Below are 21,974 nucleotides of genomic sequence, written 5' to 3'. Positions count from 1 at the left end.
ATCAGCATTCATTACCCCATTTGGCCTTTAAGAATTTACTGTGATACCTTTTGGAATGAAAAATGCCCCTGGTACATTTCAGTGCTGGGTGAATTGCCTGTTAGATGGACTTTCCAGGAATGAAGAGCCAGAACCTCCCTTACACTGGACTGTCTAGACCCGACCAGTGGACTGAAATAGTCGCAGTCCAGGGTCTCTCTTAAAGAGGGGAGGTATGATGAAACAGTGGGTTTCTAAGCCTGAAAACCATATTAAATTATTTCATGAAGTGTATTTCTCCTAATTGGCCAGCAGATGGCGATTGTTTTGAGTTTTAAAGCTGTTGCAGAAAAAGACTTTCTCTCTTTCAGTTTCAGCTTATGGAAAGGCAATCTGCAGTACCACTAGGCAGCCACTTTCAAAATTGATGCCCTGGGCTCTGATTAGCCCTGGATTTCAAATCTAGCCTGAAGGTACTAGATTTTCCCCAGTCTCAGCCAGGGAGCGGAGGGAGAAAGATTCCTTTAATGAGGACTTGTGAGCAGTTATATTTTATAACCTGTGAGCAGCTATATTTCCTGAACTCCCCAGGTACTACCCAGGTAGTAAACAAATGTTTAGATAGTTTTATAATTGAGCCATATTGTTACCTGTCATTGCTTGCTGATTTCACTTTTTTCTGTTCACTGTTCAAGTTCTGTGACAATAAACCTTCTTTAGTTTATTGAGTCTGCTGTCCTGGACTAACTAAGAATCTTGGTTTATGTTTTTGGGTCTGTGGGTGCTTTCTGGGAACTATGGGACCCCTGGAGTGTGGCCTCAGTGTCCTCAAAATCACCAGGAAATAACCTGAGATTGGGAGACTAGCCCAGAGATGAGCGGGACCCAGTCGATGGGTGGAGGGTGCTTTTAACTCCTAACCCTTACTCACTTGTTCAGTATGTTACTATGTTACCCTTATTTTATCACCCCCACCTTAGTAATTCCCTTATCTCTTATTGGTCTTCTTTGTCTGTCCTAATTAGATTGTAAGCTGTGTCGAGCAGGGACTGTCTCTCCATGTTCAAGTGTACAGCGCTGCATACGTCTAGCAACGCTATAGAAATGATAAGTAGCAGTAGTAGCAATAGTATAGAGAACAAGCCCAAGTGCAGGCGAGGCTGGGTAGTGCTGGGCAGACCCTTCAGGTGGCCGCAGGTTAACCCCAGGCAGGTGCTAGGAATTTCGTGATAGTACTTAATGTTTGGAAGATGTTCACAGCGACGGAACACGCTTCATCCACGCAGACCCTTAGCATGTTCACTAGTTTGGACACTCAATTGCGTTGAGTTGCCATCACCAATATTTATTGGACATTTTACCCTCATATGATTTGACCTCTGTGGCACAGCACTGGACAACAGATTTATCTATAACAGTCATGGCAGGTCATCTTCTCAAAAGTCTTCAGCGTTACTGATCCTTAAAGAATATACTACATTGGGAACAGCAATATAAGTTGGTCATTAGATTATGTATTTTGCCCCATCGAGCTTATAGGGTGAAATTTGGTTCTTCGGATACTTGCCTTATTGCTATTGCCCAGATGCCAATCTTGGACACATGTTTTGGACTTGTTCTTTGATCCAGACTTTCTGGAAACTGTTGGGCACATATGTTTCTGCTCTATGGAAAACCCAATGGATGCCCTGGCCTTTGGCTTTGTTTGCAATGTTTGATATTGCATGCCCCCTTCCAAAGGGGTACCTAGGATTTGTGAAACATACAATTCTTATGAGGAAATGTATCTTGCAGAGATGGTTACATTCTGAGCCTCCTTCACTTTCATAGTGGCACACACGTATCGATGGAGAAATGTGAAGTAAAAGATCTAGACTCTATTGTGGGAAGTGTTTCTGTACCCTTTGGGAGCCTTTTTGGACTTCCTTAACTCCAACTGCTCACAGTAGAATTCTTAACATTTACATTCACCGATGACACGTTGTGTTTCTTCTCTGGAGGTGATGAGTGCTTGTGCCTTTTTTTGTTTTGTTTATTTGAGGGTGGGTGGTGTGAGTTGTCTTAGGGGCCTTGGAAATTTTCATTCTGTTTGGTAGGTAATGATTATGTAAATTTTGATATTTTGATGTTGCTGTTGTAATTTATCTGTTATTAATAAAAAGAATTAAAAAAAAAAAAAGGAAAAGGACGGCACAACCAGACTATACAGGTAAAAAGCTGTAATTTAAATATACATTTATTCGGAAAGTAAAGTCAAGACATAATACAGAAGTGTCTGTGGTCTAATCCTGGGTGCAGGCAGCTTCAGGCAGGCCATTCTGCTGACAGAAGTAGTTAGACATTTCCTTCAGTGCCCGGTACCGGTGAGAGATGGAGTTCTTTACATCTTTGGGCATCTCTGCATACCTGTGGAAAAGTTACAGTAAGCCATGCTCTGATTGCACTTCATAACTACAGTGCCCTCCAGTGGGCAACATTATGAATAACAATCCATGCAAGAAAACATAAAGCAGTAAACACAGAGGGAAAGACTCCTTGGAGGTGGTATCCTGTTTATCATGAGTTTCCCCCATTTAAACATAAGGTTGCATAACTGTGGGATGGTCAGCTCAATGGATATTAGGTAATAAGGCCAAATGCCAGAGAAACAATCCAATTCCATTCCTATATAAGAACATAAGCGGTGCCATACTGGGACAGACCGAATGTCCATCCAGCCCAGCATTCTGTTTCCAACAGTGGCCAATCCAGTTTACAAGTACCTGGCAACATCTCAAAACAGCAATACATTTTATGCTACTTATTCTAGAAATAAGCAGTGGATTTTCTCCAAGCCAATCTTAATAATGGCTTATGGACTTCTCTTTTAGGTTGTTATCCAAACCTTTTTCAAAACCAGTATAGAGCTGAACTGCTTTTACCACATTCTCTGGCAATGAAGTCTAGAGTTTAATTACACATTGAGTGAAGAAATATTTTATCAGATTCGTTTTAAATTTAGTACTTTGTAGCTTCATTGCTTTCAAAAGGCAATTATATAACTGGGCACCTAACGTGGGGTGCCAAGTGCAAACTTATGATAAAGAACAGTAGCACTTACACGTGTCAGAGGCACCACTAATTGGCAGTTACGTGTATAATGCTCTTCTATAATATATGCACCAAAGTCACCAAGCATGTACCTGCAAGGGAGGATTGTACATGAGGGTGAAGCATGTGCAGGCAATGGGCATGTCACAAAGCAACATGCATGACTTATGTGGTTAGGGTAAGCTGGCATACCTCTGTGCACCATGCAAAGTATGCAACTGATAGTATTCTCTATTATTAACTGGGTGTGCTTATATTTTGGCATGCCAATGTGGCTTTGCGCTAGTATTCTATAACAGCTTAGGTGCGCTTTGAAGCAGTTATAGAATTATTGCTAAGCACATCCCATGATGGCACCTATATCCTGACGCCCAGTTATGGAATTTCACTGTCATTTGTTTTTGGTTTGCATATAAAGTGAACTCAAGTTAGTAGTTTGACCTTGGAATTTAGTGTCTTTTCTTAGGAGGCCTTAAGACAACAAACACTATGAGGTTGGGGTATCTCCAACAAGGTTTTCATTCACTGTCCTGAAGGGTAAGAATGAGATAGGGGGAGGTTCAGGAGTGGGGGTTGGGAGGTGGCTATTGGGGGGGGGGGGAGAGAAAAATCAAAATAACTGAATGTGAATGGATCTTTTTTTTAAAGAGTACGACCTCTTTGTTAATGTAATTGGTTGAAAGTGTTCTATTATGTATAGTGGGTTTGTAAAAATCATGTGAAGCTGGGGCTCAAGAAGAACATGAGAATATATGCTTTCACTGAGGATGGGAGACAAGCAGAAAAGGTACAAGTCAAAACACAAACATGCTTGCTAGAGGCATAAAGAAGGGAGGGAAAAACAAAAGGAAAAGTAGGATTTCTGGCAGCAGCATAGACAGGTACAAATGAGTAGCGAGGAAAGACAAGTGGTCTGTCTCTGGTGACATCATCTATACTTATTTAACTCCTTCCAAACTGTGTCTAGATGTCAGAAGGGGCAGCTTAGGGAAAGAGAGCAGGCCTTTCTAGACACAATATAAGAATACAGGAGTAGAGTAGGACACTTACGTCTCGTCATAACCATCTGGCTGGAAACAGGGATCCCAGCCAAAGTCTCTGGGGCCGCGGGGTGCTACTATCTGACCCTGTCAATACAAAAGGCAAAAGAAGGGAGTTAATGACTTATCAGCTCTGTAACCACTTCCCATAGTCCTACTATCATCAAACCACTCCCAAAGTCTGTAATGACCTGTTCCTTGCAAAATCCAAAGGTCACTACTCCATCCTCATCCTCCTCGACCTATCCGCCGCTTTTGACACTGTCAATCATAATCTACTCCTTGCCGCACTATCCTCATTTGGATTCCAGGGCTCTGTCCTCTCCTGGTTCTCCTCTTATCTCTCCCACTGTACCTATTTGTACTCTGGCCCACCCAAAATTGTGCACTCTTGCTATGGCTTGCAGAGGTCCTCAAACCCCGTCAGCTGAAGTTTTCCTCCTCAGGCAGCCAATGCTCTTTCAAACGGCAGCTGGCAGCACTTGCCTCGAACTGAAACCAACACCAGCCCCTCTTCACATGCTTAGTTTTCATGCATGCATAACCTGCTGGCCATGGCATCAGCTCAATGAAATGCTGGCTTGTTTGGAAGAGTGCTGACTATCTGAGCAGGAGGAAATCTTCTGCTGGCGGGGTTTGTAGATCCCCTCCTGCTCAGGTATTTAATATTATGGGCTTGCAGGTGGAGGGAGGGATGAAGAGTAGAGCAGAGGGGAGCTAGGGACAGGGGGGAAGGCACGAATTCCATGCCCACCCACCTTGGACTCAGGCCCACTCAAAATTGGCTGACTGGCTACGCCCCTGCTTCAGAGCACATTCTTATGGATCTTCCTCTACCCCCATCCCGCTCTCTGTTGGTGTTCCTCAGGAATCTGTCCTTGGACCCCTTCTTTTCTCAATCTACACCTCTTCCCTGGGCTCGCTGATCTCATGGTTTCCAATATCATCTTTATGCTGACGACACCCAGCTTTATCTCTCCACACCTGACATCACTGCGGAAACCCAGGCCAAAGTATCGGCCTGCTTATCCGACATTGCTGCCTGGATGTCCAACCGCCACCTGAAACTGAACATGGCCAAGACCGAACTCATTGTCTTTCCACCCAAACCCACTTCTCCTCTCCCTCCACTCTCTATTTCAGTCGATAACATCCTCCGCGTCTCATCTGCCCGCAACCTCGGAGTCATCTTCGACTCCTCCCTCTCCTTCTCTGCGCATATCCAGCAGACAGACAAGACCTGTCGCTTCTTTCTCTAAAATATCAGCAAAATTCGCCCTTTCCTCTCTGAGCACACCACCTGTACTCTCATCCACTCTCTCATTACCTCTTGCCTTGACTACTGCAACCTACTCCTCACTGGCCTCCCACTTAACCATCTATCCCCCCTTCAATCCGTTCAGAACTCTACTGCGCGTCTTATCTTCCGCCTAGACCGATATGCTCATATCACCCCTCTCCTCAAGTCACTTTACTGGCTTCCGATCAGGTACCGAATACAGTTCAAGCTTCTCCTTCTCACCTACAAATGCACTCAATCTGCAGCCCCTCATTACCTCTCTACCCTCATCTCCCCTTACGCTCCTACCCGTAACTTCCGCTCACAGGACAAATCCCTCCTCTCAGTACCCTTCTCCACCACCGCCAACTCCAGGCTCTGCCCTTTCTGCCTCACCTCACCCTATGCTTGGAAAAAACTCCCTGAGCCCATACGCCAAACGCCCTCCCTGCCCATCTTCAAATCCTTGCTCAAAGCCCACCTCTTCAATGTCACTTTCGGCACCTAACCATTATTCATCTATTCAGGAAATCTAGACTGCCCCAATTTGATTGGCTGCACTTTTTTGTCCTTTAGATGGTAAGCTCCTTCGAGCAGGGACTGTGTTAAATTGTACAGCGCTGCATAACCCTGGTAGCGCTTTATAAATGTTAAGTAGTAGTAGTAGTAGGAGAAGACATTTAGTTACAGTATGAACCGGATAGGGCAGCAGGATCTTTCTGCCTGCCTATCAGGCCTGGGATTGATATGCCTTCCTTTCCCTTCTAGAATAAGAGCTCCAGCAAACTCCTGGCATCAAGCAATCCAGGCTGTTGTAAAATGCTGAAGAAAGAGTTGAAGCAAAGTATTTGCTTTATCTCAAGAGGCTTTGCTGTATATCTCTGTCTGGGGAGAACATAATGAAATCTGAGATTGGAAAGACTTGTAACAATGTGTAAAGTTGTTGTGGGAGGGGTCTGCTTTTGTGTTTTATGTTGCTGGATGCAGCAACATGGATCCTTCAATATCCTGATGGCCAATTAATTCTCAGACCAGTTCTACATGGTCCATCATCACAATCAGTAGTTAAAGAGGAGACTCTTAGCTCCCTAAAATTAGTTATAAAATGTATTGGCCTAAGCCTATATATCTATATGTGTGCATATTATATATACACACATACACGCTTAGGCCATTATTCAGACACCCTATTTGTGTTTTATATAGGTGAATACCTGCATTTACAACTGGATATCACAAAAACGTGTAAAGCCTGCATTTAGAAAGCCAGCATTGACATGTACAGTATACATCTTCACTACATGTAGATAGTAAGGGGGTGGGGTTTGGTTTGAACTAAAATCTACACGTGTTCCCTGTTTCATAAAGGAAATGTACAGGTATGCATCTATGCCAGGGTTTACAGCTGTTACCAGCACTTTTTACAACCCTACACATGCAAGGGATGGGCCAGCTCTTAACAGAAAGAATGAAGGAAGTTCTCCCCCTTTTTCTCTGGGGCTTATTTCCTCCTCCAATTTGAAAATAAATAAGGATTGAGCCTTCTGCGGTTAATTAGCACCATGTATACATGAAGGTTTACAAAAGGCATACACGTGAAAGTAGAGGAATAGCTTCATGGTTACAGCAGTGGGTTGAGAACAAAGGAAGCCCAGATTGAATCCCAGTATAGCTCATTGTGATCATGGGCAAGCCACTTAGGGGGTCTTCTACTTAGGTGCGCTGGCGTTTTTAGTGTGCACTAAAAATAGGCGTGCACTAAATGCTAAAGACGCCAACCTTGCTAAATACTTCAACGAAAAAATTGCAAACCTACGCAAAACGTTACCTCAGGACAATAAGGACATTGATAATTTCATCAACGAACTGAACCCACCCCTAGGAGAATATCCTGCGGACCGGTTGGTCAAATTTTGCTCTCCTCACCACCGAAAGAGTTTCCCCAGGCGATTAAGAGGTACTCCAACAGCCACTGTCAATCAGATTACCTGCCCCAGTCACCTAACAAAATCCGCCCCACACCGCTTCATAACAGACCACACATCCCATCTAAACTTCATGCTTCAACAAGGAACCTTCCCCAAAGAAAAAGGCAACATCCTTCTCACCCCAATCCCAAAAGACACTAAGAAAAAACAAACAACATTACCAACTACCGTCCAGTAGCATCTATACCACTGGTAGTCAAATTAACGGAAGCAGTAGCGTAGCCAGAGTTTAATTTTTAGATGGGCCTGGAGGTAGACTGGGTGGGCACAGGCCTCGCATTTCCTCTCCACCCACTGCTACTACCCCCCCCTGCCCGCCGCCACCACCGCATTTCCTCTCCATTCGCTACCCCCCCTCCCCCCCGCGACAGCCCCCTGCACATGGTCAGTTCTGGTCATTTTTACTGACCTGAAGCGCCGTTCTCCCTCCAGCACCGGCGATTCCCATAGCCAGTCTTCTGCCAGCGCGCATCATTGGAGCCTCTTCTCAGGCGCGTCCCGCTGCGCGCTGGCAGAAGGCTGGCTATGGGAATCGCCGGTGCTGGACGGAGAATGGCGCTTCAGGGCAGTAAAAGTGAGCAGACCATGCGGACGGGGAGAGTGGGCAGAAGAGGCTGGGTGGGCCTAGAGCAAAAGTGGCTGGGCCTGGGTCCGGTGGCTACGCGCCTGAAGTGGCTTGGTAACCAAACAACTTAATGATTACATAGACAAATTCACGATACTACACAAATCACAATCGGAATTCCGGCCATTACACAGCACCGAAACAGTATTACTCACTCTCTTAACTAAATTCAAGCAGGAAATATAAGTAGGTAAAAGTATACTTCTCCTACAATTCGACATGTCCAGTGCATTCAACATGGTCAACCATTATATATTACTAAGACTCCTAGATTACTTCGGAATCACCGGCAACACACTCAAATGGAAAGGTTTCCTAACCACAAGAACATATCAAGTGAAAGCTAACAAAAATATATCATCACCTTGGAAACCAGAATGCGGAGTACCACATGGATCACAACTATCACTGATCCTTTTCAACTTCATGATGACCCCACTAGCCAAGTCCTTATACACTCAAGGCCTTAACCCATTCATATATGCTGATGACGTCACAATATATATCACAAAAAACGTTCTTCCTTTAAAATATTTAATTTCTTTTATTACAATACATATATCACATAAAACCACTTATGCTGTGTAAGTTCCGGAACTTGCCCAGTCACACTCTTCACTTCACCACCCATTCACATAAACCTTGTGTGGGCACATTTCTATATATCAAACTTGCATAACAGATTCTCTGCTGGCTATCATAGATAATCTAAATATTTGTAAAGCAGATGTTAATTTGCCAATGAGGGAAAAGTCTCAACTGCTATGGCTGTTGTTTACACATAAACATTCGTTGTGTAGCCCATAGAAAAAGTCATCATCGACTTAAAAACCCTCGATTATTAATTTTTTAAATTTTATTCAATTTTACTATATCAATGTCTGTGCATATATAATTTAGCCTTAAAACTTAATGGCCATATCAAAATATATCAAAATGTATCAAAAAATCAAAAATAATCACTTATCTTGCCCAGAAATACGGAACAATGTTGTTCTCTTTGTGCTTTCAATGTATCTGGTAAAACGCTAGATCCAAACAATAAATAAATGCAAAGGTTCCAACGGTCCCGTTTCGAATGTCTTCATCAGGGAACCTGCTTATTTATGGAACACTGCGCCGTCATAACTATCAATAAATCGGAACAAGAAAAGATCCAAATAAACTTCAACATTCTTTTAAAATTACTCTTTTAAAATTACATGAATCTAATTTGTAATGCTCCCTCAAGGGCAGTTCATGTCATCATTACCTGTATTCGCTATGATTTTCAACGAAAATTATGTCTTCTGAAAAAAGATTATATCTTCTGAAAAAGACTTCTCGGCGTCCTCACCTGATTTCGATAGAGAATTAAAGAGAACTTTACCCTATCACTAACTGAAGCGTCAAATGACGTGCTGATAACTTGATCCAATTGCCAACTGATACGTCATCTGCTATCGAAAAAAGCTAGCAAAGACATTTAAAGGGACACTGACTACCCCGAAGGGCTAATTTGAAAATGTGAGTGAAGAAATACTCTAAAATTATATTTCCTTGTTGAATAAATTTATGAAAAATAAATTTATGAAAAATAAATTTATGAAAAATAAATTTGTGTTTATAAAAAAGCTCCCCATTGTATGATTGAATTCAAACCATGAGGTTCCAAAGTGTGTAATCTATAGATCCATCTCTGTTCTGCCTGCAATAACAATTTGCTGCGATCTCCTCCTCTGATGTGTTCTCTCACGTGATCTATCACTGAACATCGAAAATGATCAAAATTGTGTTTGAACTCTTTACAGTGAGAAACTAAAGGAGCTCCAAATTTTAAAGAGTTAATGCAGGATTTGTGTTCACTCAATCTCGTTTTTAAACTTCTATCAGTCTTGCCAATGTATAATTTGTCACACGGACATTTCACTCACATTTTCAAATTAGCCCTTCGGGGTAGTCAGTGTCCCTTTAAATGTCTTTGCTAGCTTTTTTCGATAGCAGATGACGTATCAGTTGGCAATTGGATCAAGTTATCAGCACGTCATTTGACGCTTCAGTTAGTGATAGGGTAAAGTTCTCTTTAATTCTCTATCGAAATCAGGTGAGGACGCCGAGAAGTCTTTTTCAGAAGATATAATCTTTTTTCAGAAGACATAATTTTCGTTGAAAATCATAGCGAATACAGGTAATGATGACATGAACTGCCCTTGAGGGAGCATTACAAATTAGATTCATGTAATTTTAAAAGAGTAATTTTAAAAGAATGTTGAAGTTTTCTTGTTCCGATTTATTGATAGTTATGACGGCGCAGTGTTCCATAAATAAGCAGGTTCCCTGATGAAGACATTCGAAACGGGACCGTTGGAACCTTTGCATTTATTTATTGTTTGGATCTAGCGTTTTACCAGATACATTGAAAGCACTAAGAGAACAACATTGTTCCGTATTTCTGGGCAAGATAAGTGATTATTTTTGATACATTTTGATATATTTTGATATGGCCATTAAGTTTTAAGGCTAAATTATATATGCACAGACATTGATATAGTAAAATTGAATAAAATTTAAAAAATTAATAATCGAGGGTTTTTAAGTCGATGATGACTTTTTCTATGGGCTACACAACGAATGTTTATGTGTAAACAACAGCCATAGCAGTTGAGACTTTTCCCTCATTGGCAAATTAACATCTGCTTTACAAATATTCACATTTCTATATATCCATAATCTGTGTACATGCTCCCCAATTGTTGTTTCCTCAATTTCAAATCTTCCACTTGTGTCTTAGATATCGTCCTTAAAGGTTCAAATTATAATTATATTATAAATTATAATTTGAACCTTTAAGGACGATATCTAAGACACAAGTGGAAGATTTGAAATTGAGGAAACAACAATTGGGGAGCATGTACACAGATTATGGATATATAGAAATGTGCCCACACAAGGTTTATGTGAATGGGTGGTGAAGTGAAGAGTGTGACTGGGCAAGTTCCGGAACTTACACAGCATAAGTGGTTTTATGTGATATATGTATTGTAATAAAAGAAATTAAATATTTTAAAGGAAGAACGTTTTTTGTGATATAGTTTTGGGATCTGTTCTTCTAGTTTAAATATTTATCCCCAGTAATATATATACGTCACAATATATATACCATACAAACACGATCTGGCAGAAATCACCAATGAAATCAAGATCAGTTTGAACATCATGGACTCATGGGCAAACGCATTCCAATTAAAACTCAACACAGAAAAAACACACTGTATAATAATCTCATCCCAATATAACACATATAAACCCACAATCTTAAACATCCCAGGTTATACCCTTCCTATTGCAGACAGTCTGAAAATTCTCAGAGTAACAATCGCCCGGAACCTCTCACTAGATAACCAAGCAAAATCTACCATAAAGAAAATGTTTCACTCAATGTGGAAACTTAAACGTGTGAAACCATTCTTCCCGAGGGAAATATTCCGCAGCTTGATACAATCAATGGTACTAAGCCATGAACTACTGCAACGGAATCTATGCGGGTTGCAAAGAACAAATTATAAAGAAACTTCAAACTGCTCAAGACACAGCAGCCAGGCTCATATTTGGAAAAACGCGTTTTGAAAGCGCCAAACCCCTCCAAGAAAAACTGCACTGGCTTCCAATGAAAGAACGTATTGGTTTCAAAATCTGCACCCTGGTTCATAAAATTATCTATGGTGAAGCCCCGGAATACACGACAGCCCTCATAGACCTACCAACCAGAAACACAACAAGATCAGAACGAACTTAACTAAACCTTCACTACCCGAACACCAAAAGGATTCAAATACAAAATCAACGAATGCATCCAGCTTTTCCTATTTAAGCGCACAACTAGGGAACGCACTACCAAAAATAGTAAAAACAACGTACGACCACCTAAATTTCCGGAAAGAACTAAAAACAAATCTGTTCAGGAAGGCATCTCTCACTGACCCAACATAAAAGCCTGAATACCTGCAACACAACAAATCCAAAGTTCGTAATGGACACACCCCAACTTCCCTCTTTCCCTCTAAGTTCCCCAACACATCTACCACATATGAACCTTATTCTACCACAAAAACACCTTGCATTTGTTAACACCGGAACTGGCGCACGCCATGACGGTACTATGTAAGCCACATTGAGCCTGCAAATAGGTGGGAAAATGTGGGATACAAATGTAACAAATAATAATAATAATGTATTCCTATGGGCGTCTTTAGTGTTTAGCGCGCGCCCATTTTTAACGTGCACTAAAAATGCAAGTGCACCTAAGTAAAAGACCCCATTAACCATCCGTTGCCTTAGGTACAAACTTAGCTTTTTAGGAGTAGGAAAATACCTATTGTATCTGAATATATATTAAAAAAAAAAAGGCAAACAGTTAACACACATAGATTGTGGAATACTTATTTACACATGTAAATGTAGGCCTTACACGTGTAAATTGCTGTCTTCTCCATTCAGGTTTGAAAAACAGCTGCTCCTACTACACATGCAGACAAATGCATGCGCATTCCTGCATATATTTTAGAAAAGGCTCTACATCAGCAGATCCTTTTCTAAAATAGCACCAGACATGTCCTGACCTGGACGTATCAATTCTGATTTTTATGTTCTATCTAAAATGGGGCTCTAGGTCTCTTATAAAAATCTCACCTTATATTTGGTTTTTATCAGCCCTTATTTCTGTACATTTAAGTGGATTATCATGGCAGCTTATGGCACACCACTTCAGCTGGTGTTGTGAGGCCTAGGATTGCAAGGTCTAACAGAAATATGGGCCACTGGCTGCCAATAAAAGGGCCTCTCTCACCTCCCAGCTTATGTCAGTTTATAGCAGAAAAGAGTATCACTGAGGAAGAGAAGGAAAGAGGAGGAAGCACAGGTTGAACTATTCTGTTCTCCCACCACCACTGAACGTGCAGCTGCCATGGATGGCTTGTGTTTAAAAGGAGAAGCATTGAAGTGGGGAGGCAGAACTGGGAGAAAACTGTAGGCTAATTATAGGGAGCAACAGAAGAAAGAGAGAAAATAGAGAGGGCAATAGAGATGCTGTAGAAGGGGAAAACAATAAGATGGAAAAAAGAGCCTAGGTTTGAAGATTATAAGATTTATGAAATCATCTCTGGTTTGTGGAGAAATAACAATGGAAAAAAATAATTTCCTCTAAATGATCTTACCTTAAGCTACACAAAGAGATAAAATCCCTGCCCTCCCTATACACAGAAAATAATAAAATAACACAAGTAGAGAATGACATGGGATGGGGACATGTGGTTAGTTGCGGGTATGGGGACAGAGCCCATCCCCATGTCATTCTCTAATGCACACAATGCTGTTTTGGAAAAACAAGCAAATGTGCTGGCCAAAACTGACAAAACGTTCACAGGGGCTAGTCTTCTGAGAGGACATTTTCTATTGTGGGAAGGATTGTGGAAGATAGGAGGGCCAGACTGAATCCTGAGATTGTTGATGACTTATTCAGAGATGCCAAGTTACCCATTTCAGGAGAGAGACTTTTTGGCCAGTCCTGGTTTTAAACTTACATACCAAAACAATGCAGTATTTGTAGTCCATGATTCTATCCATTGTAATCAGTGCTGCAGATCCCATAATGCACCTGGATGAGGTTGGCAGAAATTCAGGATCAGCCAAAAAATATCCCTCCTGCAATGGGTAACTTGGCAGCTCTGTTTATTCATCCACAGATTATACAAAATACTTTCATTCATTAAAATGTACAGATAAAAAATCATAATGCTTCATAGGGTATATTTCTCCACCACTAGGGCATACAGAGCAGGTTATATTTTGTATCCCTGGACATTTTAACAGGGTGAATTAGGGTTCTTTGGAGTAGTAGAAGTCAGCTATTGTTGGGATTGGAAGGGTGGCGGGGGTTATTATAGTTGCTCGTTGTTATTCTTGTTTTCTATTTGTGATTTAAAAACAACAGTTGTACAGAATATTGTTCCTATTTTATACTTTAATAAAAAAAAAAAAAAGATTTAAATATAAAATCATAAGTGTTCGAGGCTTGTGCAGATGAGGACAGAGCCCGCTGGGATGGGGCAGGGATGGAGACAGAGCCCGCTGGGATGGGGCAGGGACAAACTTTGTCCCTGTGCCATTCTCTAAACAGAAGACTTTTACCTTTCCTTCTCTGGCACTCATCAGGGAGGCTTTGGAGTATGAGACTTTCCCCGAGGAGGAACAAAGCCTAACACACACACCCACAGGAAAAGCTCACAAGTAACTTGCACTGATATTTCTTTGGTTACACTGGGAAAAGACTGCAGCTCACCAGAGGAACTTTTCAGATGCTGATTAGTTTTTTGGTGGGATACGTACAGGAGTTTTGCCTCTGAACAGCTGCACTGGGTCTTCGGGATTTCCAGTACTGAATGCAAACGTGCAAAGAGCGTAAGCCGACTTATCCTCAAACCCTGCTAGCATCCTGTGCAGACCTGAGGGATAGGAGAAAGGTGCCATGCTGAAGTCTCACAACACATAACTTGTCTGTTTTGCCTTTACTACCCCCATAGTCTGAATGATTTGTGGCGATCATATGAAAACAACAATGTCAGAAACAAAACCAAGATACATCAGGGTGACTTAGCAGACCCAAACCCCCTATGATCTGCTTATCAGTGCCTGCACTGCTCTATACAAAGCATGTGCCAGGGCTGCTGTAATACAAGCAGTCACAGAGCCAACTTGTTCAATGACATTTCTAGATACTGTACTTCCACCACCTGGAGGTGGCTGGAGAGGGAAAGTAGTCTAATGGTTAGCACAGTGGCCTAAAATCTGGGGAACAACCCTCCATTGCCCCAAATACCTAAATGTAGATTGTAAGTGAACTAGGGACAGAGAAAGTACCTGTGTATAATAAATATAAACTGCTTTGGTTGTACCACAGAAAGATAGTATATCAAATCCATTGACCTCTTTACCTCTGGCTAAAAGTGCTCTGTCCATAGGCATGTCTGCTGGCAGGTCAGGCTGCAGCTAGGTCTCTGTGTTGCTGGGTGGGCCTGAGCCCCAAGAGGGTGGGCCCCGGCCCACCCAGGCCCACCTCTGGCTATGCCACTGGTATGACAGGCTGCATAGCACAAAATAAGCTGCCCAACCACCACAGGGAGAAGCAATTACAACTGTGCAGGCTAACAGGGCCGAGTTGCAGACTGTCTCAAGTCTTGGAGTGGAGAAATAGCCTAATGCTTAGGGCAGCAGAAGATTGTATCAAATCCCATTGGCAGTCCTTATAGCCTAGGCAAGCCACCTAACCCTCTACTGCCTCAGGTACAAATTTATATTGTAAGCCCTCTGAGGACAGGAAACTACCTATACTGAACATAACACACCTTGAGCTACTGCTAGAAAAAGGCATATTGTAGGCACCTAATATTAGGTGACCTGTACAGAATTACCCCCTTATTGTATATGGTATCCATCATCACAGTTGAGTGGCATACCCGCAAAACATGCATAATAAGGCAGATATACAATACAAATTCAAATACTACAAAGAAAAGATAAATAGCCCCAGAAGTTGGAACCTAAAACTAAGCTCAGTCACAGGGGAGTTAAAAACATGGTTGTCTCTTTAAGAACTAGAAAGCAGAATAACCTGGGACTTACCAGTAAAGTCAGAAACAACACAGTTTATACCTAATTGTTCGACCACCCTTAAGATTCACCTTTGGGTTTAAAAAGCAAAACCACATGCATGTAAGGACTGGATAAACAAATTAAAACAAAATTTAAAGCAAATGTCCTTAATATGTAATACTTGGTAGCAATAATGAAACAGTGATGGAATATTCACATAGCAAGCAGCCCGAGCCAACATATTTATTTTCCACTGAACATGATTAACTTTGTATGAAGTTGGTAGCTAATAGGTGCTGAACTGGACAATGTTGGCACATTTAGACTGACTCAGTCTGGACAAAACGTTTGCATGAAGGAAGCCCTTCCCTAATTATTCAATACCTACCTATGAAACAGTAGTAATTAAAAAAAAAAAGCAAGTGCATTTTTTATAATATACCACTGCATTCCATAAAACAAAACAAGCAAGTTCCCATCTTTTTCTTTTGATGTAGGCACAGGGAAAAAAAGATGTTAAAAGCTCTCAGGTTTCAACCTAAATAATTTTTTTTTAAAATTGTACTTAAAAATAGTAGGTCTGATTGCTAAGCACCTGAGTCTCATAACACGATGTCCTGTTTTGGTGGCCCTTTACTAGTGAAAAGTCTTCACCTAGTAAATGGCCACCAAAACAGACATGTTATGAGAAATCTCTGCAGGAATACAGGGAGTCCCTATACCCCTCCAAATGATGCAATGATTTACAATTTAAAACTAATTACTACTATAACCAACAAAACCAATACTTTCCCTGTGTACATCCCCATGCAGCAGAAGCCGGCATGTTTAAAAAAATAAGCGAGATCAAATAAAAATGTTACCAACAATAAAGAACTGCTCTGATGACATCTTGGAGCTAGGGGGAGGGAGCAAACTCCTATGCCCAGTACCGCAGTAGGAAGCAGGAATAGATGACAAATTCAATTGTAGTCCTGCGAACTGATCCGAGACTCACAGAACAGTTCAGACAGATGAAGCACACACAGGGGAGCTTTTGGATGGTAACTTAAACCTCCCTGACTGCTCCCATGACATAGGGAGAGCATCTGATGTCAAGGAGCTGGGCACGCTAGGAAGCAGGAATAAATTACAAATTCAATTGTAGTCGGCAAACAACAGAGCAGCTCATAGGTTTACTTGCTTTGTTTTGCATGAACGGGAAAGACCGACAGCTGCGCAGAGAGAGAAAAGGAGACTTACATTGGCTTCAGCTTTTTAACGTCACCTGTTCTGGCTCCCTGCACTGCTGTCCTTCTTCAATTTTCTGACCACCCGCCAGCAGTGTCATTGAGATAAAGACACTGCCTTTGGCAGCCCCGGAACCTCTCCCACTGTTGCAGCATCCTGCCTGTGCACAGAATTATAACAAAGGGAAAGCTTCCAGGCTGCCGAAGGCAGTGTGTTTACTTTACTGAAGCTGCTTGCTGCACAGAAAACTGAAATACAGTGGTGCAGGGAGTGGGAGGGCAGCCAGTAGTGCCAAAACACAGACACTTGACTGGCCACCAGGATTGGGGGGGGGGCCTGGGCCCCCAAGGCGCTATGTAGCTACGCCACTGGTTCCCAGCCAGTCAGGTTTTTAGGATATCCAGAACAAATATTCATGAGAGAGATTTGCTGCGCTGCATGCAAATCTCATGAATATTTATTGTGGATATCCTGAAAACCTGACTGGCTGGGGTGCCTCCAGGACCAGGTTTGGGAACCACTGCCTTACAGTTATAGAATTTATTTATTTATTAGGATTTATTTACCGCCTTTTTGGAGGAATTCACTCAAGGCAGTGTACAGTAAGAATAGATCAAACATGAGCAAAAGGCAATTACAGCAGTAAAAATATTCAAACAATAGTATACTACTTACAATGTCAACACAATACATAATAGAACATTTTAATTGATAGTGAAGGGTAAAGCAAAGATGGAACACAGCTAGGTAACAGTAGTACTAGAGGACATGAACTGAGGTTGCGGGGGGGGGGGGGGGGGGGGTCGACCTAAGAATAATGTCAGGAAGTACTTTTTCATGGAAAGAGTGGTGGATGCCTAAGATTCCTGGAATGCCCTCCCACAGGAGACGGTGGAGATGAAAATGTTTACAGAATTCACAAATGTGTGGGATAAACACAAAGGTTTTCTATATGGAAAGAGAATGGAAGCAAAACAAAAATTAGTGGTGCTTAGATGATAACATCATTAACTGGGAAAAAAGGCCAGTGCTGGGTAGACTTCTATGGTCTGTGCCCCCATTATGGCTAGTTACAATTATTGTAGAATTACAACTAAGTGCAGTTACATATGCAACTGCAAAGTAATGACAATTCCAATTATAGCTAATTATTGCTAGTTAGTGCCAATTAGCACCAATCAATTAAGTTACGCGAGTAACTGGCACTATTCTACTGGGTATGCAGAAAAAACGGGACCCTCAACGTTTTTCCAAATAACCCAAAAACGCCCTACTGCAGCAGAAACTTCTACCTGAAATTCGAGACATTTCTCAGTACTTTATTTTGCAACAGGATGGAGCTCCAGTGCATCAAGTTGAGTTCTTAATTATGTTTCAACGATTTTTATTGATGACAAAGCAATACAGAAACATTATACAACCATCTGGCAGTATCGAAAATACAGTCCACAAAATAACACCTTGAGTGCTCCTATAGGGTACATGATGCCATCAAATTGTAATTTTCAACACTTTTATGGAGGAAGTAACGAAATAGCACCAAGTACCAACGATACCAAAATGGAAAGTCAAATTTCCAGTTGTTACAAAAAATGAACGTTCCCTTAACATTTTACCCTTCCTCCCTTCTAGACCCCCCCTCCCAACCCCACCTGTCCTCTCCCCTCCCCCCCTCATTGAGTTCTTAATTAATGAAACCCCAGAATTCACTGAGCCAACAGATTGATGGCATCAAAGAATTCATGAATGTGTCAAGGTTGAAGGACACTTCTGAACACAAATTATGAATTAAACAAGAAAAAACCCCATACATACTGAATGTCTAAACAACTGTAAAGTATTTTGAAACTATGGGCTCCTTTTACAAAGCCACACTAGCGATTCCGGAACAAATATGACGAAGCCCATTCACTTCCTATGAGCTTCATTGCATTTGCCACGCCAGAATCGCTAGTGCGGCTTTGTAAAAGGAGCCCTATGTAAAGGGTCTCATTTTTTCTACACATCATATATAACCCATGCGTGTAAGTTTGCACGCTAAGCACAAAAATGTGAACGCAAGACTATAGACTGAGAGGGTAAATGCTTAAATACATAAATAGAATATACGTGAGTCCTGGGTTTCTCTGCCTTTTAATATATAAAAAAAGACAGCCCATGATTCCTAACTCCCTTGTGGTGGAGATTTATATTTCAGGTTTGGGTTTCAATCCTCTCGCCTTGTATTGTTTGGACTACCTCTGTTTTCATACATGGGAGAACAGGGTTACTCCACTTTTTAGTACTTAAAGGGAGTGATCAATAATTATTACTCCTTGGTGGGTGAGTTTTGTTGCTTAGTTTTGGGTTCCAGCCCTATTCTTGTACAGTTTGGGCTACCTCTGTTTCCTCAATAGTATAAAATCATCTTTCCTCCCACAGAGGGTTTGGCACCTGAATTATCCTGCAACCAGTTCTATAGAATTCTGCAGCAGGCATTTCTGTTTGCAATCCCTTCTGTTAACCCAGGTCATTTCTTTCTTTTATTTATAACCCGCCTATTAACTAGACGGAGAACAGGAAAACACACATAATAAAAATACATACAGCTAAATGTAAAAAAACAAATAAAGTAACACATTACAAATCATACATCAAATCTAAAACCAAAATATCCCCCCCCCTTTTTTTTAACGGATTAATATAGGCAATACCATACAAAACAATCCCAGGCCCTCTTAATCCATAAAAGCCTGAATAAACACATGGGTTTTCACCCTTTTCTTAAATTCTGAAATAGATGTTAGCATCTGAATACTTCCAGGAAGTTTATTCCACAGGCATAGGCCATCCAGGGATAATACACTACCACAAGTGTCAACATATCAAATCTTCGCTAAAGGAGGTTGCACTTATTGACTTTTAATTATTTTTATTTCTTATTGTGAAAATATTGTTTACATTTCTAAATCTGTTTCTGTTTCTTTCACTGTGGTTCCCTCCCTGGTAAAAATGGAGCGGGGAGGGGAGTAGGTCCCTCTGGAATTTACCTAGTCACTCTACATGTACCTTGAGTTGAGATTCCAAGTGCATCCTTTTCTATTGTTTTTTGTAATTTGATGATATGCATGTGCATATATGTCTGGTTTGTTTTCTATTATTTACAAAGCTGTTTGTACTTTTATGACTTTGTGCCCCCAATGCAGTCAATTGCTGAAACTTGATCAAGCTGGGCTTTGTTTTTAAAGACTGCCTTGGCTTTTACACTCTGGCATGAATAGTTTAAATTGACTACTGTACAAATAAAAGCCTTCTGAAGACAGTCTGCTACTTGGTCCCGTTATCTCTTACTACTGACAAGCCACTCATGTTTAATTTTGGCAACAATTCACACTAATAAAAGAAAAAATACCTTCAGGTTTCAACTTTCCCAGGAACCATTTTCTGAAATACAAAGGAAAATGTTTTAATATTGAGACCCAGGGTCTTGCAACTTAGTGCTCAATATTGGTTGAATTATCCATGCAAATGTTGCTAAATATCTTGGGGGTATTTACAAAACAGCAGAGCGCAAGTGGCCCGCTCGCTGGTGTATTAGGATATTCAGGGCTAGCTGAGTGATCTTCAAACTCTGGAGTTCCCTCCATCTGGGAGAGCTGGATTTTATGCACCTTTCTAGAGTCCATAGAACTTACAACTTGATTATATCTTAGTCGACCAACCCCTCTTTGCCTCTGTAGCCTCGGCTACCATTGGTCCTAAAGAGGTGTCTAATCATGTATTAGTATGGATTGTTGTGGAAGCCCCAGCTTACTATCAGTAACCCTCAGGCTGGTGCTTTCCAGCATATATTTATCAGGATAGTGATTTTCAAAAACACCTTCATGACAAATGGGTAGGCTTTGTGAAGAACAACAAGGCACATTTGGACCAGCCCTCCCTCTTTTGCTCCACTGCTAAAGCTGTATTATGCGGGGATGTTATAGCTTATGATAGTGCTTGCAATAAACGGATGGTCACAAGTGTGCTTCACCTGGAACCTAAACTCAACTTCACAAGGCCAAACAGGCTTTCGCCTGCAGGCCTGGTCAGGCTATGAGGGAGTTGTAAATACCAATTTCATCACTTTGGAAATAAACCTGATCAGCTGCTGGTGAGGTGGTCAAGTCAGGGTACGTCCCAGGCAATTGTGTCTCTACGTGATTCTACTGGGATATTGCACAACAAAAATGACCAACTAGCCTGCATTTTTACCAATTACTTTGCCCAGTTATATAAGGCAGATGACCCCCCTGGCCTCATCCACGCTGTGAGCCTACTTGGACACGGAATTCAGTACACTAGATAGACCTCCTACTGCTAAGGAGCTCCAGGGGCTATCACGTCCTTGAAACTGTTTTATAAATTGCTACTCTCACAGTTTCTGGGTCCATTTATCAGCCTTCTACTCAGATGTAGTGGCCCATGGCTCAGTTCCCTTTGCATGCTAATAATGCCTTGGTCTCGATTCCCAAACCAGCTGCCCTGCAGATTTGGAAGATTCCTATCGCCCCATCTCACTCCTTAATGTAGATTTCAAAATTCTCGCCAAAGTCTTGGCAGAGTGATTGGCCGGGCTCCTCCCACAACTAGTGGGGACCGAACAGGTGGGGTTCATCCGTCAGCTTTTGTTAGCTATAGCGTACTTTCAACATCATTGTGTGCCTTCTCTAGTGGTACATTTGGATGCTGAAAAGGCTTTCGACAGGGTGAGTCGGGGATATTTATTCCAGGTGCTGAAGCAAATGGCTTTGGGGGTTGGTTTTATCACGCCCTTACAGATCTCTATTCTAAACCACAGGCTTCCGTTTTAGTGAACGGCATGCAAATGCAACCTTTTGACATCTCTCAGGGCACATGGCAGGGGTGTCATCTCTTGTCCTTATTGTTTTTGCTTTCTTTGGAGTTTCTGCTGCGTGTCCAGAGATCAGTCTGGGAGGTTTCTGGGGTGCAGGTGTTCGACTATCACATTAAAACCCTTGCTTTCACTGATGATTTACTGGTGATACTGACCAACCCCCAGGAGTCATTGCCCAGCTTGTTGCGGTTACTCCATAACTTTGGCTAGCTTTCTGGTTTTACCATGAATTTGCAAAAGT

The 21,974-nt window shown here is 41.6% G+C and overlaps 1 protein-coding gene across 1 annotated transcript in view; it reads right to left on the bottom strand.

Annotated features, from left to right (window-relative positions):
• Positions 1–2,176: 2,176 nt before the first annotated feature.
• ITPA (inosine triphosphatase) overlaps positions 2,177–21,974 on the bottom strand; it is a 51,276-nt gene continuing 31,478 nt past the window's right edge. The window contains exons 5-8 of the mRNA XM_030206043.1: positions 20,249–20,280; positions 14,365–14,480; positions 4,120–4,196; positions 2,177–2,385 (exon numbers count right to left, since the gene is read on the bottom strand). Coding sequence (XP_030061903.1) covers positions 2,262–2,385; positions 4,120–4,196; positions 14,365–14,480; positions 20,249–20,280 — 349 coding nt within the window. The 3' untranslated portion in view covers positions 2,177–2,261. The remainder of the gene's footprint in view (positions 2,386–4,119; positions 4,197–14,364; positions 14,481–20,248; positions 20,281–21,974) is intronic.

This window comes from Microcaecilia unicolor, chromosome 6 (assembly GCF_901765095.1).
Source record: "Microcaecilia unicolor chromosome 6, aMicUni1.1, whole genome shotgun sequence".
Classification (NCBI taxonomy): domain Eukaryota; kingdom Metazoa; phylum Chordata; class Amphibia; order Gymnophiona; family Siphonopidae; genus Microcaecilia; species Microcaecilia unicolor.
This window is presented reverse-complemented; position numbering and strand designations above follow the sequence as displayed.